An 18,603-nucleotide genomic window follows, 5' to 3' on the forward strand; every position below is an offset into this window, starting at 1 on the left:
CTCTCGTTTCTTTGGCAAACTTGTTTTTTCGAAATGCGTATGTGACTTCAACCAAAATGTGACAGTTTAGGCTTTCAGTTAAATAGGCCTCTCTTAGGTGTTCCTCTGTACAAATGGTCAGTTTTCTTCCTCTCGTGCCATAATAACCAAGGTCAAAACTGCTGATGTCCTTTGCTGGGCTTATTTCTTCAGCGTGTTTTTTCACTAAATAGCTTTTAAACTCTTGGACATTTTTGAATATTGGTACTTCTTTCAAAGAGAACATGGAACATTGATTTTTGTTCTCGTGCTTATGCACTTTAAGCATTACGTTAATGCGTACTGCGTCGGCCATAATGGCTCTTTTAAAAATCCCGCGTCAAACAAACTCCCGCGTCAAGCAAGTTTCCCGTGCCAAGAAAGCTTCCGCGTCATGCATGGTTTATTTGAACGCATTTTCCATGAACCTCCGCGCCACTAGTTCATACGATTTACGCTTCACGGGTGACAAAGTTTCTCGGAAGGGGTGTATAATATAATCAAATTTCTTGATGCATGAAGCTTACTCATTATTTGCATATCGCAGCGACAGTTGAAATGAGGCGAATCCAACTGGAAAACACGCAGATCAAAAGATCAAGCGAAAACTAGAAAAACCGCACTAACCATCAATCTGAAGACGTAGAATAAATTAGGAATAACAAATCGAACTGTCACGGAAATCGAATATAATGAGGGAAAAATTCCCTGCTGCCCCCCCTCCCCCCCCCTCCTGGCTCCGAAGCGGCTCCGGAGCTGGGGTGGTGCAGAACGCCCATTTGCATACTACTAACTCTAAACCTGAAACAAAGTGAAGCTCGACCAATGAGGAAGGAAGTAGATATGAAAGGCCAAGGGCTGGGAAGACATGTTAAAACATGTTTAAACCAGTAATCATTCCTGACATTCTTGTAATATACTGTATTCAATGACTTGGAAATTCATGACCCAAAATAGAAATAAAGGTATGAAGGTATGAAAGTCAATATGTAGCCACTTTTAGAGCGAAATTCGCAATACTTAACTTAGAAAGCGGTTAGGGGAAGCGTTAGGAGCTAGGTCGTCATTGGGACGCATTATCTGTTTCTATAACCTGTCACACCCTTGGTTAATTCTTGTCTGTTTTATGCGTAGAGATAACTAGCTAAAAACTAGTTTGAGCTGCGTCGGTGTTTCTAATGAAACAGTAATGATAAAAAGGTAAATTTTACACCATGAAAAGATGAAAAGCACCGACGAAGGACTAGCGTCCGAAACGCAGTAAGTTTTTTCATCTTTTCACGGTATAAAATTTACCCTTTTATCATTAATATTTTATTTGTAAATCATTGCATTTCTTTATACATTACTTTCATAAATGATGGCAAATTCATTAAACTAAACCAAAGGTCAAGAGCTGTGAAAAGTTCGGACATAGCAGCCACTGCATATATAGCGCATTTTCGCCGACTTTATAGAACTAGTTAAATGAAGTGATCACAAAAAGAAATAAATACTGACTTACTAGCATTTTTATTTCATGTCCTTGGCTTTCTGTAGAGTGTGAACCACGAGCTGTGTGGATTGCCACTTGGTAGGAGTAGGTACATACTTTACCTATCTCAAAAACCAGTTTTGTAGAATTTCCTAGTTGGCTGGGATTCGCAAATCTGTTTGCTGCAACACTTCCTCTTAGAAGTAATAGAAGTAATAGCAGATAAAAGCTGCAAAACCCAGACATAATGGCTTGGATACCAGCCGCAGTTCCTGGACTGCTTTTTTTTAAGACACCAGTTCGTTCCTATTGAAGGAAAGCCAGTGACAAAGTTCCTTGGCCTTACACGTTTGTGCTTCCTTCTAACCCAAAATAATGAACTGATCTACTCTAATAGGATGCATTTAGTAAAATGACGTAATGACGTAAAAAGCAGCCAAAAAAAGTATTAAAAAAACACAGACAAACCTCATTTATTTTACTTGTCGAAACACAGCTCGATGGGTTCCCTCTGACGTTTCACAGGTAAGCTGAAGAATTTCGTCCTTAATTCTATTAAAAGAAAATCAACTTGATATAATATCGTGATAATCACCGTTGAAATATATATATCGTTCTTTTTTACTAAAAAAGTTATATATATCTACGCATGTGAATATATTACATGATATCTTGACATGTGAAAATGACACCATTTGGTAAGAATTCTTAGAAATTGCATTAATTACTACAAATCTACTAAAATTGTTTTTCATCGATATTATACATCAAACAAAATACTACATTGACGCTTGGAGATATGGAATTTATCTTTTTAGTCCTGTTGGGAATATCTCACTCTACTGACTGCTGCACTCACTCATGACTTAAACACTCGAAGATAAAATCCGTATCTCGGAGTGTTTAAATAGTGTACTAATCTTTTAAGTCTTTTAAGCGTAAGTATTGAATTTTCTTAGAAATTTTGCTTAGCAGTAATATTAGCTTGCATTTAATTTGTTTTGGGTGTTTTTCTGCAGCCGATTTACTCACAAAAATTACACATGATGGTTGCAAAGCAATTTCCTGTTATACTGCTACTGTCACTATTACTTCATGATGGCCATGGATGTCCTTCGAGAGGAAGAAGCCCTACACCTCCATCATGTAGACCTACAAACTGCAAAGTCAGTGACTGGTCTTCATGGTCGTCCTGCTCAAACTTGTGTGGTTACAATGGAAAAAAAACCAGGACAAGAACAAAGATTGCTGAGCGGGCTTGTGGTGGAAGCTGCCCTTTTATTTTGCATGAGGAGGAAATCTGTAACAGAAATGCTTGTCAGAATGGAGGAACATCTGATCACGCTGATAGATGTAGCTGTAGGCCTGGATTTAAAGGAACGTGCTGCGAGTCTGGTAAGTATATGGATATGTAATTTGCTGTAAATGTAATTGTTCTCTCCACAACTATTAGTGTATTCTCGGAAGAATCCGTGATACTAGCAAGTGCTCATTTTTAGTCAGGTATCGCTTGGTATATTTAGGCCGGTTCATATGGGATTTAACATTAGCTCATATGAAGTCCATGAAGCCGCTTAAGACGTTTAATTAGACATTATTTGGTCAGTTTGAGTATGATGCATTCTCCATGCGCTGGTGCTGAAAAGTGAAAGGCATAATGGATCGACAGGGACGTCGGGGCGTTATTTTTAAACGGGGGGGGGGGGGGGGGGGGGCTACAAATCAGATTATTTATTTATATATTATATATACACCGAATCCCTAAAACTATGACATGTTTGAGATATATATACATATATATGTATCCCCCTTTTTGCTATTTTCTTACCTGAATTTTCAAGGAAAGACAATAGCAAAAAGGGGGATACATATATATGTATATATATCTCAAACATGTCATAGTTTTAGGGATTCGGTGTATATATATATATATATATTTCAAAACCAGTACCAAAACGATGCACACTACTTTTTATGGAGTGTACTCTAAAGAAAACCTGAAAGAAACGCATCGTTTCTTTCTACGATTTTTATTGGAATTATCCTTGTCATTAAAAGGAAATGTTAAGCACCAGTAGAGCTGCAATAGATATCATGTTATCATTCTACAGGCTTGAAGGTCGAGGCTGTTTAATTTTTTTAAAGTAGGTGTATCTGCATCACTCAACTGACGACATAATCATAATTTTTATAGCATTTGGTATGCTGTAATGAGCAGCAGGGCATTTTTGCGTGCAGGCCACTCATTTTGGACATAAAAATAGTCTGGTGAAACTAGGGACTATGTGTCACTGATTTTCTATAAAGAGAATGCGTATAGAAGGGAGGAGAGCCCGACAAAATTAGGCGTTATATTTCACTGATGACTAAGCAAAACAAAACCAGAGGCGGTCTGGAAAATACTTCAAAAAAAATTCTTAAAATATGATTTGCAGACATGCTTTTCCTGCTTTCTGGGGATATTTTGAACAAGAGGAAAAGGAAAAATGAAAAATAAAGAATTCGGAACTAAAAGGGAGGGCCGCAGCCAGATCTCCTTCCCCTAAATCCGGCCATGTAAATAGCGTTTTTTTACATGTGTGCACCAGTTAGTGTCTGTGAGAGGAATTCATAAGCAACCCGTTTTAAACTTATTAATGCCTTATTTCAGATGTCAACGAGTGTTTAAATAGACCCTGTCAGCATACTTGTATCAATACCTATGGTAGCTACGCATGTCAATGTCGTGCTTGCTACACTAAAGTTGGTACGCGTTGTGATCTACGACAGTGCAGCATTGGAGGTCGTTGCTATGCGTATGGTACAAAGAACCCTAGCAACGCATGCCAGGTAAAGCTAGTTATCATTAGGAGCTGTGATTTTGCTCGAAAGAATATTTATAATTATTAATTTATATATGTATTTTAAGGACGCTCGCGCGCATGCGTACGCACTCATCGTGCTCATCGTCTTTAACTATCAAAGAAAGATCATTTCTTTCTTCCGGCATTATTTATAATTATTATTTATTTATTTATTATCATTTTTAATGATTCGTAATTATAATTGTTTATATTTATTAATTATATTAGGCTATAATGTTTTTAACCTTCTTGGCTTTAGCAGCCCACAATAAATAAAAGTAAAAAGTTAGAATATATGAAATCATAAAAAATGATTAATCTATATATTTTAAGGACGCTCACGGGCATACGCTCATCGTTTTTAACTAGCAAAGAAAGATCATATTTTAACCTTCTCGGCTTTAGCGGGCCACCTCATGAACAGATTTGAAGCTAAAATCGTAAATTACAAAAGCAAGGAGGTGGTAATTCTGGAGATGAGCTGCCCATGGATGGAGAATATAGAAAAGAAAGATGAAGAGAAGACGGTGAATTACGGTCCGCTGCGTTGGGAATTGCAAGATCAATATCCTGGGTACAAAGTACATCAGTACAATGTCATTATGGACAGCGCGATGTATGGTTGTCGTGAAGTTTTCACATATCTATTTCCAAGTATTGCGAATGAACCTTACGAAAAATCAGCATCAAATCTTAAAAACTCATCGAATAATTTTTTTTACTAATTGTCGTTGTAAACCTCAAATATTAGAGTTTTGCTAAAAATCACATTTTCGCCGTTTTCTTCAAAACGGCTCCAAGTTTTTTCTTCAAACTTGCTACCAGAGCTTTTTCTAGATGGTAGTGAAATGTTTACAGCTCGTCCTATCCAAACTTTGCAGGGAGAAAACATTTTAAGTGAGGTTTACCTAAAGAGCTCAGCACTCCGCTAGAAAAAATTAGTTCAATATCGGTCGGACACAACGGTCTCGGACATTGCACAAGGTTAACTTCGGGACAGGTTCAGCAGAATATCTGCATAAACACAATGACATTGAAGATGTCGTTATGCAAATATACTCCCGAACTTAACCGTGTGGAGCGACCGAGAGCGTTGTTGTCGACCGACGAGGTGGGGGATTCATTAAAAAAAAATGTTATGTCAAGGTTCTTACCTGCGTAGGACTCGGGCGAGAACGAATTTCGACCTTACTACTCTCCCGCATTTTCGTAACGTGTACACGACCCACCACCAGCCACCCCACAGGGCTAGTTTTGTTCTTGAAAGATCCTTCCACAAAGTTCTCTTATTTACTTTAAAAATGAAAGATAACTACAGATAATTCAACACAATATCAGGTTTGGTGAAAATTACAATGGATGTCTTTCATTAAACTTGAAATTTTGGAGATTTCAGGACTTTTTCAGGACAAACTGCATCATCATCGTAAACAATTCGCTCATGCGCACTAAAATCCCCAGTTTTTATTACATGTTTTACTTACTTGTCTTTTTCGTTCAAATCCAACAGGATTGCAACAGCGCAAAGAAAGGAGCCTGGACCAATAACAACGCTCTCCCGTGTAGTGATGGTAACTTGTGTACACGAGCAGACCACTGTGTTAATGGACGATGTGTAGGCACACCCTTCACGTGTTTATCATGTGAACAGTGCAACGGGAACACGTGTACAGTCAAGCCAGGTTTCTGTACTATTACTGTGAATGGAACGAAAACTTGCTTCAACCATAGAGCCTTGAGAACAGGATTTCCTTGTCAGGTACCCGATTCTTTTTTCTTATTCACTTTCAATCAAGTGCCTATCCAAATGCTCTTGGATGTGAGACGGATTGGATAATCAACTCTTCGGTGTTTCAATAAATAAGGAAACTGTTTCAGCTTCAATGGGCTTGGCAATATAATGAAGATCATTGAATGGTTGAGTGTTAGGGAGGGGGTATGGTAAAGAGCGGAACCCCGCTGTATGTTTTCACAGAAGTTAGAATCAGTAGGCCAATACTTGTGTTTGTAAGATCACGCATAAAATCAAAAATATAATTATTGCCCTCTTTTCGTCATTAATAGGAATGTAATAGTAACGACCCCCACCAATGGACAAGTAACAACAACCTTCCCTGCAGTGACAACAGCGTCTATACCAAAGATGATCGTTGTGTCAAGGGTGCATGTCGTGGTACACCTTACTCATGCCTCCCATGTGAAACCAATGATGGAAGAGGTTGTCCTTTGAAGAATGGTCACTGTGTTATTCAGGAAAATGGGGCGAGGACTTGCTTTGCAAATCAACAACTGAAGCCGGGAAATCCCTGCCAGGTTTGTTGATGCTCTTAAAACACTAAAGGAGTAGAAAATGTAAGATAGACTAATGAGCGAACAAAGAAACAGAAAAACAAACAAACGAATGAACAAACGCACGAACGAACGAACGACCAGCCGACCGCTCATCAACCACCCAACCACCCAACCACCCAACCACCCAACCACCCAACCACCCATTCCCCCAACCACCGAACCACCCATTCCCCCAACCCCCCAACCACCCATTCCCCCAACCACCCAACCACCCATTCCCCCAACCCCCCAATCCCCCAACCACCCAACCACCCAACTCCCCAACCCCCAAACACCCAATTTTATGTTTCATTCCATATTTCTAATCAAATGTTGAATTTTCTTTTAAAACTAGTGGTGTAATTCATCCTTGAGCACGAGTACCTGGACCAACTTCAATGGAGTATCATGTGACGATGGTAACAAATGCACCCGATCAGACACGTGTACCAATGGTCAATGTACTGGTACAGCATTTACTTGTAAGTCACACTGCCAGACGTGTAATGGTCGTGACTGCAGTCAAAAAACTGGATTTGGGTTTGTCAATGGAAAGTGTACTTGTAAAATAGCAGGTATGAAAAGGAGTGCACATGTTTTTCTCGCTCCTCTGTAAAGGAGTTGACCCATTTAACTTGAGAATTATGCTTCCCAATCCAAACCAAATGTCATTCACTTGTAAGAAGATTTTATTTGCTGTCCAATTAAGAAACAATTGGACGAGGAAAATTCCGAGGACTTAGGCCGAGTCCAATTTGGCAGTCAGAGGAATTTTTGGAGTCTAATTATTTCTTGATTGGGGAGCATCAAATCCCATCACCTCTTAATTATATAGCTGCCTAATTAATCCCATATCAACAAGACCTGTCCAATTACGAAAATAATTGGACAGTTACCTATATGGGATTAATGAGAAGCTGTTTAATTATGATCCTTGAATTGGCCGTTTAAAGACTTTGATATGCCAATGTTCCACTGTTGCAGCAGGAAGGGCTTAGGATCTTTTCATGAACGGAAGTCTAGTTTTATCCTGCCTTTCCTTTTGCATTTGTATTTTAGACAGGCCAGTGATGTCTACATAGCTTTTTCAGCTTTTTCTTATTGGTACGAGATAGACTTGTTTCTAAAGGGCCTAGGTGTACCATTTCTGAAGGGTTACCCTCTTTTGATAATATCAATGCATGTGTTAACTTACTTTCAATTCTAGGCAGGGATTATAATCATCAGCAGTTAAATCCTTCCCAACAATGTCAGTGGTGTGATCTGTACGATGCCACAAGCAAGTCAACAGGAACTTGGACAAACCGTCCCAGTGTACCTTGCGACGACAAGAAAACATGCACCAAACAAGACATGTGTACTCAAGGACGATGCGTTGGTCAGCCTTACAGCTGAGCAGCAGTAAGGGGGACTCGCGGTCAATGTCAAAGATTTACGGGTTTTACAGGCGGTTTAAGGAAGGCGCCGGCAGCGGGAATAAGCCGCGCGATAAGTCCTTACTGCTGCTAGTTGTCGAACCGCAAACGGAGGTTAAGATATTCCTTAGATATAGATGGACACCATCACAAGCATTCGTAACAAAACTGTGCGCCGACTGCGAACTCAGGTGTTGGATCGCCTGGATGCTGACTTTGCCTTCACAACATTTATGGAGGGAGATACGGACGAGACGATGACAGAAGAAAGGGCTGAAAGAATAATTAACTTAATACCCGAAGGTAGCTACCGGTTGGAGCTAACGTTCATAAAGTATTTAGACGGCGAGTGGATGATAGAAAAGGGGCGCAATCCTATCAGGGCGTCTGGTAAGAAGGACCTGTTTGTCTTAAACGAAAACACACGCCCGGGAGCATTGGTAGGAATAGACATGCTGTTCTACGAGGTTGCTTACCCGGTTACCATAGTCATTTACGGTGCGTACGAGATAAAGACGCCAGACGTTAAGAAGTTGAAGCCGATGCGACATCCCGGTAACTGCGTAGGGAAGTTAGTAAGAGAGTTCTTTGAAGACTCCTCTCGGGGCGGTAAACTGACTTTAAAGAGAAGAGAAGCCATCAGGAAATGGGAAAAAGATACTAATAGGACCGGAGGGTCGATAGACAACATCAAGAAGTTAGAAACGGCGCTGGAGAGGCGAATCCATGTGAAAGATATCACCGACGGCTTTATTTACTCCGGAACACACAAATATGGGGGCCGCGGTGCGCCTATAGTCATCTACCAGCACAATGGGCACGCCTGGCGCGAACTGCGGTTCCCAAGAAAGAAGGAAACGAAGGTCTATAAGAATTCTCCATTGGCAGAGTTAATCCATGAGAATTCCATTTGGTTGATGGATTCAGAAGGAAGTCAGTTTATGACGCAAGACGGCACTTTGTATCGACCCGAAATTGAACAACAGCGCATTCAAAGCGCCTGTGAGACCTTAGGGGAAGACTTCTCTGACGAGGTCCTTAGCAGTCGCAGCTTGGACTTCTTAGCCGCAAAGAAAAGAAATGGATGGAAACCTGCCCCAAAAGAGTTCGGAGACATAGCCAAAGCCTGTGTAGAACACGGTCACGGTGGTCTGTGGAACATGGAGTACGACAAAGATGAGTATGTGTCGCTGGATATGAAACACTGTTACCCTGCAAGTTTTAAAGGTCTAGGGGATTGTAAGGAATATTACGACCGTTACGGACATCCAGACTCCCAATTCTTCCGCGTTTCGTTAGACGGTCACTACGACGCCCCAGCAACTGGATTCGTACGATTAACGTCTTGGAAGTTGGCTAAAGACTTACATCCCATAATTTACGCGTGGTACGGGAAGCATCTACAAGAGAAAGAATGGATACCCGTACCTCTATTGAAGTTCTTTGAAGAGCGCAAGCTTTTAAAATACACGGCGCATGAAGCCATACTTTGTCATGGCGCCTTTACGCAATGGCTCCCAGAACACAACCCCACAGCACGCGTTGTCATAGGAAAATTCACGCAGGGCGCTAAGGAGGGCGAGAAACACATGCAGCGACGCCTGATAACAGACGAAGGAGAGTTAAGCTTCCTTATTAAGCGCGCCCACGAACAAGGAACAATGGTGTCTGTGGAGAAATGGGACTACTTCATAGAAGGTCAGAAAGAACAGAAATGGAATGCATTGTGTTACTACCAAGACCATCGACCGCAATATTACCACCTGCGTGCGAGTATGTTAGCATATGCGCATATTAACCTACTTGCGATGCTCCTACGGTTTGACAAAGAGGACGTTCCGCGCGTAGCCACGGATTCCTTGTACGTAAAGCCTGAAGTGTTAGAGAAGATGAAAGAATTCTACACCGAAGATGAGTTGGCGGAAAGTGGTCAATGGCGCGTTAAAGATGAGGAGATAAAAGCATGGAGAGAACGTGTAGAATATCACGGAGAACACACCCGCGGTTCCATTACGCCTACCAAAGAGCCACTGCCTTCGGTTGCCGACCCCATTTCCTACCAACGCTTCTCTTACCTCTACGGTACAGGAGGCAGCGGTAAAACTACGCGCGTGTTAGAACTCTTTCCTAAGATAAAGGTGCTAACGCCAACACATCGTTTGGAAAGAGAACTCTGCGAAATGGGCCACGACGCTCAAACGTACCACAGCTTCTTCCGTTGGAATGGCCAAAAGTGGGTACCAGAAGCCATCCACGACATACCTCCGGTGATACTTTGGGATGAGATTTGCACCGTACCTTTGGAAATCCTGCAGGAGTTCGTAGAGTTCCTTCGCGGGAAATGTCAAGTAATATTCGCCGGAGATCCATGCCAGCCTCCTCCAATAGCCGGAGAGATGCCCCACGAATGGCTGAAAGATTTCGTAGACCATGCGGAGGAAATCAACACAGATTACCGCAGTAAGGATCAAATAAGAAACCTGAAGGCGGAATTAAGGGGGCTCAGTGATGCCGACCAATGCAAAACACTGCGCAAACGCGTACGAGCGAAGAAATACGAGGACTTCCTTTACACATGGCATCCAAAGGATCTGGTGCTGAGCAGCAAACGCGCAGCACAGTCTCGCATACAAAAGGATTTGCTAAATATACACCGAGAGCGCTTCTCTACGCATCTCGTACCTGTTTGCTACAAACCCCACGACACCCGCATGCAAAAAAGAGACGTCTGGGTACCTGGTACCGACATCCAACTGCAGAACGCAGTAACGCACGATAAAGCCTGGGTACCCATAGAAAAGGTGGAAAAAATAACCTCCCATCCAGATTGGCGCTTAGGCTATTGCATGACAGTCCACAGCGCGCAAGGGCTTACCATAAAAGAAACCTTATGGATCATAGACCAGCGGCTGTGTTGGAGCAACCTTATCTACACCGCCGTAAGCCGCGTAGAATATGCCAAACAGTTGAAAAGAGCCTGGGGGCCGCAACTGCGCTACGATAAGACGCCAGAAGACATAGCAAAGGAGAACATTGCTAAGAAACTCCTTCGCTACAAGCGGCACGACGAAGAAAAGAGTACGGATCCCCGCTATGCGGGGGTCAAATTCGACCTATGCGTGGACGACGTCTATAAGAAAGGGGCAAGGTGTGCCAAATGTAACATACCTCTACTATGGAGGTTTGACCCGAATGACGATCAGCAGTTCTCCGTGGATCGTATAAATAATAAGCGCGGCCATTGTAGAGGCAACGTAAGACTGACATGCCTAGAGTGTAATCGGGCGCGTGGAGCAGCACTACTCTGAGTCTTTGGGGACTATGAGCAGCTCTTCCATGACAAATCCACGACTCGGGCCATTTAGGTAATACAACACGGGTTGCCCTTCCTTGGTGACGGACTTTGAAATCTCATAGGTTTCCAAAGACCAGTTAGGATCCGTGGCTCTCTTACTGCCACCTTCGAGTTCCCCCGGCTGATAAAGGTATCTGACCACTATGTCGCGGGGTAGCTTTTTTTCCTTCAGTCCGACCGCCCTTGAACTTCTGACGTAGGACTTGTGTTCCACGTGTTTCTTCTTCATAGCATCCTTGGGTTTCATTCCCGTAGCCCTGGCCGCCTCGTTGTTCAAAGCCGCGACGACCTGGGGGAGCCTCTGAGTCCATTCCCTGTTGCGTTTGGAGGGATCTTCCAGCTCTTTCCAATACTGGTACCCAAAGAGACGCTCGGCCAGGGTCTTATTAAATCTTTCGACGATGCTCTGACCCCTGTGGTACTCTGCCTCGGCTCTCCTAATCTTAGTGCTGTGGTCTTTCAGGGTCTTAGTAACCACGCCCATGAACTCTGTCCCCGCATCCACTTGCAGCAGCTTAGGCCATTTCAAGACGCGCTTATAAATCCTACCTAGGGCTTCTGCGACTTCCCCAGAATCCTTGCTGGTTATGGGTTCGGCGTCCTTGTATCTGCTTGCGATATCGACTACGGTCAAAGCGTATCTATAGGTCTTCTTTCTCACCTTGTCGTGCGGTAAGAAAAGCAAATCCGCCTGATGAACTTCATTGGGGGTATTTACGGTGAAGCTGGGCCTGGGAATGTACTTCGGCACGGGAAGATAGACCTGCCAGAGGGTTTGTTTTCTTAGCCAGTTCTTAGCCGTTTCTTCTGATACCCTGGCCGCGGTCGCGAGTTTCTTGATAGCTGACGCTCCTTTCCAATAGCCTTCGGGTCCATAGTAAATCCTTTTGAGTTTGTCCTCTACGCGGCCCATTATATGAATTCCAAAACGAGATTGATCTTACGTCCGTTAAAATCCACCGTCTTTCCGTCCACCTTAATGGTGATGTTTATGCTTTCTACCAAATTGGACAAGTCATAGCTCAAAGAAATGGGGGTGTATTCTACCAGGTCAAATGGATTACCTTTGGGCAGAAACTTGGACATAAGAGAAGACTTTTCTCCATCGTTGTAACTATGGACCAAGTCGCAATAGACTTCGTAAGAGGATGCGACTTTCCATTTCACAGGTATGGCTGTGTCGGTAATTGTCTTGCCTGAGGCACATAATAATGACCCCAATGGGTCAGACTTTCCAAAAGTTACTGAATAGTTTGGCATATTATGTTTGAAGGTCATTTCGTGCGGCAATCCTGTGGTGAGCGTATAACCGTGTTTTGCTAATTCCTTAGCAAGGGTGATTGGTGTGTAATGTCCATCGGGCAGCAATACGCCTTGATAGTTGCCGCCGCCTTTATGCTCAGTGATCAAGGCATTGACTAAATTATACCAAGAATTGTACAAAGAACAACTAACCAACCGAACTTTATGGGCTTTAATGGGGGGATTCAGATAAGTGGTAAAGTTATTTTTATCGCTTTCCAAAAAGACGATCATATATTTCAGGAAACACAGTTTCCTTCGTTAGAGCAGATACGCCAAAGCTACGCCTCCTGCCAGCCCTGCGACTCCTACGAAGACCAACTCACTATCTTTTTGTTTCTTAGAAGGCTGATAGTAGTTCTTAAACTGAGGCTTTCTTAACCCCGTTAATGCCGCGGGGTGTGCCTGTGCATAAAGTTTAAAGGCGTAGTCTGTGTTTTCAAAGTTCTTATCCGCCTGTATTTTGTCTTGGTAGTTCTTGTCCAACCAATCCCTGTAAGCTTGTCTTTTTTCATTCCAAGCTGCCACGTCTCGCTGATATTTCTCCAGCGCTAAGTCGTGTCTCTTTCTTTCGGCGGCTAAATCTCCGCTTTTGTCGCCTCTGACTAATCTATCCAAATATTGACCACCATAATTAGCTCCAGTGAATGCTAAAGCTGCGATAACTCCGCCTACGACCACGCTAGCCATTATATATTAGAAAATCACAGGGATTTTCGCGAGTTATGTCGTTGGCAGGTACTTTTCCTTCCGTAGGTAATCCTTTACCATGATAGCTCCGCCTACGGCAGCGGTCATCTTGGCAAAGTTAGCGAAGCTCTTGCTTGGGTCTTCAGTAAAGTCTTCTTTGAGCACTTTCTTACCAACCCAACCAATACCCGCAACAATGGAAGTAATAATAGCTGCTTCTTCAACAGTTTTTAACAACGCGGTCGACATTATATTACAGAGCGAGAAGGTTATTACTCCATTTCAGGGATCTTACTTTTTCTAACAGCCGGTTCCACAGGTGCGTGATATGTTGGTGGTTCTACTTTTGGCTTCGTAGCCCGCCATTGTAAGTAAAGGCTGCCTGCTGCTATAGCAACTCCTAACGCGCCAATGACGTACCCAGGATTAATGAAGGATTCCTCTTCTTTCTCTTCCACCTTTTCTTCTTTTTTGGCTTTGTTCTTCCTGTTCATCTCCGCGAGCTTCTTTCCGGCAGCGACTCTGCCCGGAGATTTAACCTTGGTAATCTTTTGCTCGGGCTGCTCTACCTTCGACTCTGGTTCACTCATTTATATCTAAGGACTTGAAGGACTTGATAAGTACTTGACTAAGTACTTAAGGACGACTTGGAAATAACCTGGGCGCGACCTGACCAAGTACTTAAGGACGACTTGACTAAGTACTTGAGGCGACTTGATCAGGTACCTCAGCAAGTGCTGCCTGGAAGACCTTTTCGACTTCTCTGTCCTTTTTGAAGTCCTTCCAAGACATCGTAAGTTCCTTCAAGTCAACGTGCTGAGCTACGTGAAGTGCCGCAGAGGCGACTGCCATTAACTTACCGCACTTCAAAGACAACCAGCCGCAGGTTATCTTAAGTTCTTGAGCAATAACGTAGTCCTCGCTTATGTCCTTCCGCAGTTGCTCCACGTCGTCTATGGGCAGCGCAAGTCCAAGCAATTTAGTCGCAAGTCGGATAGCGGAGTCTGCTACGGCGTCCGTGGTCTTACTTGCAAGGGCGGCCTCGTATCTCTTATGGAACTTCTTAACTTCCTCTTCTGACAACTTATTAACTTGCTCATGGGTAAGTTCCTTACCTATCATTTCTTTACACTTCCCCGAAGACACGAGGATGTTAAGTTGTTCCTTAAGGTTACTTTCGTCTAACTGCGCGGGGACTTCATCTAAGAGCTGCTCAATGTCCATATATGTTAATGGAATACGGAAACCTCAAAGAGAAAATCATCTTGGAATGTTGGTGCGTCTTTAAATGCCGCATGTATTCGTGTAACTGTTCCTTGGATATCTCACCGCCGTAGTCGCTTAAGATGGTTTCCAGGTCAGACTTACTGGGCGTATAAAATACTACGAGAGAGCCTATGTTTTCCCTGAAGGGTTTAGAGACACTGGTAAGCTGCTGGGAAAGCAACCAAACGCTGATATTGTCATGCCTACCGCTGAAAGCGAGCTTCACTAATTCGGAAGTGCGTCTTTTTACGTCGTCCCCGCAGGCAATGTCGTCCAATATGAGTAAAGTCTGTGTATCTTTAGGGAATTGCTTGTGCCAGAACTTAAGATGGCTGGATAACTCGTTAGGGTCTAAGATATCTACAAAGAAGTCGTCGTCTTTCACTCCTATGCCCGTCCAGGTGCGGTTGTTCACGTAGGTGGGGCAAAGCAGTACGATGTAGTCGAAGCGGTATCTAAAGGGTCCTAATAGCTGCTCTACCACGAACTGCGTTTTACCGCAGCCGGTGGGTCCTACGATCAGAGCGTTACAAGGAATATGGTTCGGATCCATTATATATACGATGGAGCCAGTGGAAGCAGTGCAAAGAATTGTCGCCGACGCAAAAGATAAAAGAGACACCATAGAAATGCAAAGGGAGGAGATAGACCGGTTAAAAGAGCGCGTGCAGGAGTTGTACGATGAAATGTGCGGTCTGAAGCGTGCAGAAAGGTTTGGTGCGCTTTTGACGATGGCCGGTTGGGCAAAAGAGTCCGTTAAGGACTTCATGCGATATCCCCTGTAGAATGTTAACAATAAGGTTAAATCTTTGTTAAGTATATGCTATTCAAAAGGTGTCTTAGAATGTTAACAATAAGGTTAAATCTTTGTTAAGTCGCCCATAAGCTATTCCATAAAATGCCTCAGAATGTTAACAATAAGGTTAAATCTTTGTTAAGGATGCCTGGAAACTATTTAAAAAGTGTCTTAGCTTTACTATTTTGAATCCCGCAAGCGCCCTTAAAAGGGGTCCTTATTTTTATTTATTATTATTCATTATCCTTAATAATAATAAATAAAAATAAGAATGGGATTTGAGACTCTTTGCGCAAACCCTACTTTACTATTTTAAGCCGACTACTAACCATTACGGGCTTTCCAGGCATCCTTAACAAAGATTTAACCTAAACGTCAACATTCTGAGACACTCTTTGGAATAGTTTCCAGGTATCCTTAACAAAGATTTAACCTAAACGTCAACATTCTGAGACACTCTTTGAAATAGTTTCTGGCCGTTAAGGACTTCATGCGGTATCCCATATAAGGCTTATTAAATCTTTATTATATATGGAGTGCGTGCACTGCAACAAGGAGTTCAGCTCGAAGCAAATGTTAAAATACCACGTTGAAAAGAAGGTGTGCGCTAAGAAGGCACGCGAAAGGCGTTGTAAGGAGTGTAATCGACTCTTTAGCAGCGCGCAGATGTTGGATTATCACGTGGATAACCGCGTTTGCCTAAAGAACGTATGTGAGCGCTGCGAGGAGGACAAGAACGACGAATGGCATCGACATCGGTGCCGCGGCAATTACGACCTGCTAAGCGTGGCTTGCGAGGAGCACGGCGACGTTGCTGCACGATGTTGCCCAAAGGAAACCCAAAGGAAGTTAACGCGCCGCAAGAAGGAAATTGACCAGCGCTTTGCGGAGTTTGACTGCGTCGAAGGCGTAAGGTGGGAGGATAGAGAACATTGGGAGGCAACTTGTGAGCGCTGCGGCTGTCAAAGAAGTGACCAACATATTTGGCAGTGCCTCTACGACGGTCAAGGCGGCTTTAAGGAGTACTTAGATCGCTTCGAAGCTTGGCATGCCGGCAATGAGGCCGCAAGGAAAGCCCGTAGAAGTTAGAAAGGACCTAAGATAGTAAGATAGGGTTTGTGCAAAGAGTCTCAAATCCCATTCTCATTTTTATTTATTATTATTAAGAATAATTAAGGATATTTAATAATAATAAATAAAAATAAAGACCCCCTTTAAGGGCGCTTGCATAATCTAATAATAATAAATAAAAATAAGGACCCCTTTTAAAGGTATATGCTAGCCTACGCAGCTGCCTTTCTGGGAGGCATTCTAATTACCCTTTCAATATATGGACTGTATTACGTGCGAACTACCTGCAGACTGCATTACCCCTTGTAAGCCGCGTAAAAAATACACCTGCCTTCATTGCGACAGGGTATTCTCCGAAGGATCCTTTGTGGGGCATTGGTGCTCCGCGGATCCTAAAGCGCAGCGGACTTTAGCAGACGCGCTTAACTACAAAGAGGAGATGGAGTAACTCTTCTTTCAATGTCAAACTTCCATCGGCCATTTACCTTACCATAGCTGCGTAAGTGGGTGAATTCCTCGCCCTGAATTACGTACCGCACGCAATCCGGCGCCCAAAGGGAATATTCCTTACCTTTTAAGTCTTTGAGGACTAACCGTAAACGGTCGATGTCTTCGAAGACGACGTAATTTTTTATTTCGTATGCTTTACCGTGGACAAGATCACGCCAGTGAGTCAAGCTGAGCTTCATTATACCTATGGAATATCTTTAGATGCGTTTTCAAAGTGGCGTAGGACTTAAACCGCTTTACACAGCCCTTACAGGGAATACGAATGCCATCCGCGTAATCCATCAGGGCACGGCAGATAATGTCGTAATCGTTGCTAACCATCGTTAGGTAACCATTTACGTCGAGCTGTGAGATTTTCTTAGATTGCTTCGCGGATAAGACGCCGTTTCCTTTTGGGGTTTTCAACTCAATACACAACCCGCGGTATTTCTTATGCGCATTTAGGATTAAAAGGTCGGGTTGACCGGCTTGGTAGCCTTTTCGCCAGCAGGTTATTCGCTTGCTGTCTGAATCTTGAAGTTCGCCAAGACCCGGCGCTATGATGAAATCGGGGTAAAACCTACGTGTGTAGTCGACGACCTTCGCGTGTAGGTCGGCTTCATTTTCGATCTTGAATACTAACTTGTTTGGACCGTCAAACCGCCTTTCTATCGCATATTTACCTGTTTTCCTTAGCGCGGGTAGGACTTCTTCGAAGACCCAATCACGAAACTCCACAGCTTTGGGTAGTTTGGAGCTAAATATCAGTTCGTACAGACCAGGTTCGGATATAAACACGGCATTTGGTTGCGTAGTAAAGGAGCGGTGATTCGCAGCCCCTTGTAGATCAACCCATTTTTTCTGGTATTTCTCAGATACGTGTGCTCTAATTGCATCTCTAGGGCGCTCATAGCCCAACGCCAAAGCCACTTCCTTTGCTTTGAAGTATAAAGTTTCGCCTTGCACTATGCATTGCAGTTTGGTGTCGTTGTTTTCAAATACGCGAAGCATTGTATATTGAAGAAATATTTTAACATTAATATGCAACGCTCTTTAGCTGATTCATTTCTACGCTCAGTTGCGCGTCAGACACGACGAAGACGTAGCAGTTTATCTTATCACCGTCGCCCGCGGAGGCATTCTTGGTGCGTTTGATCTCCAATGTTATGCCATCCTGCGTATTTACTAGACGTAAACCCTGACCATGTAGGTCTTCGTCGTTAATGGTGCGCATGTCAATCCATAACGCATATTTGTCCTTAAAGAATTCCTCGGGGCTAATTTGGTCGCCAAACTTGCGCATGGCCTCTCTGTACACGTCTGCGGGCTTTATTCCCTGGGAGTAAACCTTGTTTGGAACGCCGTTTATGTTGACCCCCACGTTAGTAATGTTGGGGTTGTGGAAGGCCTCGGAGTTGCGCTTACCAGCCTCATAGGGTTTGGCAAACACCAACATTAACCCCGTGAGACTTCTTCGGGGGAGGTTAATGCTTTGGTTGATAACCTCATCCGTCTTATCCAAGAAGCTGAACGTCTTATACATCACTACGTGG

The 18,603-nt window shown here is 43.3% G+C and overlaps 1 protein-coding gene across 1 annotated transcript; it reads left to right on the forward strand.

Annotated features, from left to right (window-relative positions):
* Window positions 1-2,538: 2,538 nt before the first annotated feature.
* Window positions 2,539-8,068, forward strand: LOC148914098 (prion-like-(Q/N-rich) domain-bearing protein 25). The gene is made up of 6 exons (XM_089026294.1): window positions 2,539-2,887; window positions 4,143-4,321; window positions 5,846-6,094; window positions 6,400-6,648; window positions 7,022-7,241; window positions 7,874-8,068. The coding sequence occupies exons 1-6, from the start codon at window positions 2,539-2,541 to the stop codon at window positions 8,059-8,061; spliced, it is 1,434 nt and encodes a 477-aa protein (XP_088882420.1). The 3' UTR covers window positions 8,062-8,068.
* Window positions 8,069-18,603: the final 10,535 nt, after the last annotated feature.

The sequence above is a fragment of the Actinia tenebrosa genome, unplaced genomic scaffold (genome assembly GCF_029948245.1).
Source record: "Actinia tenebrosa isolate PJP-AT-01 unplaced genomic scaffold, QUT_ActTen_1.0 PGA_scaffold0__85_contigs__length_37466705, whole genome shotgun sequence".
Classification (NCBI taxonomy): Eukaryota; Metazoa; Cnidaria; class Anthozoa; order Actiniaria; family Actiniidae; genus Actinia; species Actinia tenebrosa.

Bases quoted from the DNA above. Each gene is read 5' to 3' on its own strand.
- LOC148914098 (XM_089026294.1), top strand. From the start codon at position 2,539: ATGGTTGCAAAGCAATTTCCTGTTATACTGCTACTGTCACTATTACTT. The intron at 2,888-4,142 runs GTAAGTATATGG...GCCTTATTTCAG, and splicing joins AGGAACGTGCTGCGAGTCTG to ATGTCAACGAGTGTTTAAAT. The intron at 6,095-6,399 runs GTACCCGATTCT...CGTCATTAATAG, and splicing joins GAACAGGATTTCCTTGTCAG to GAATGTAATAGTAACGACCC.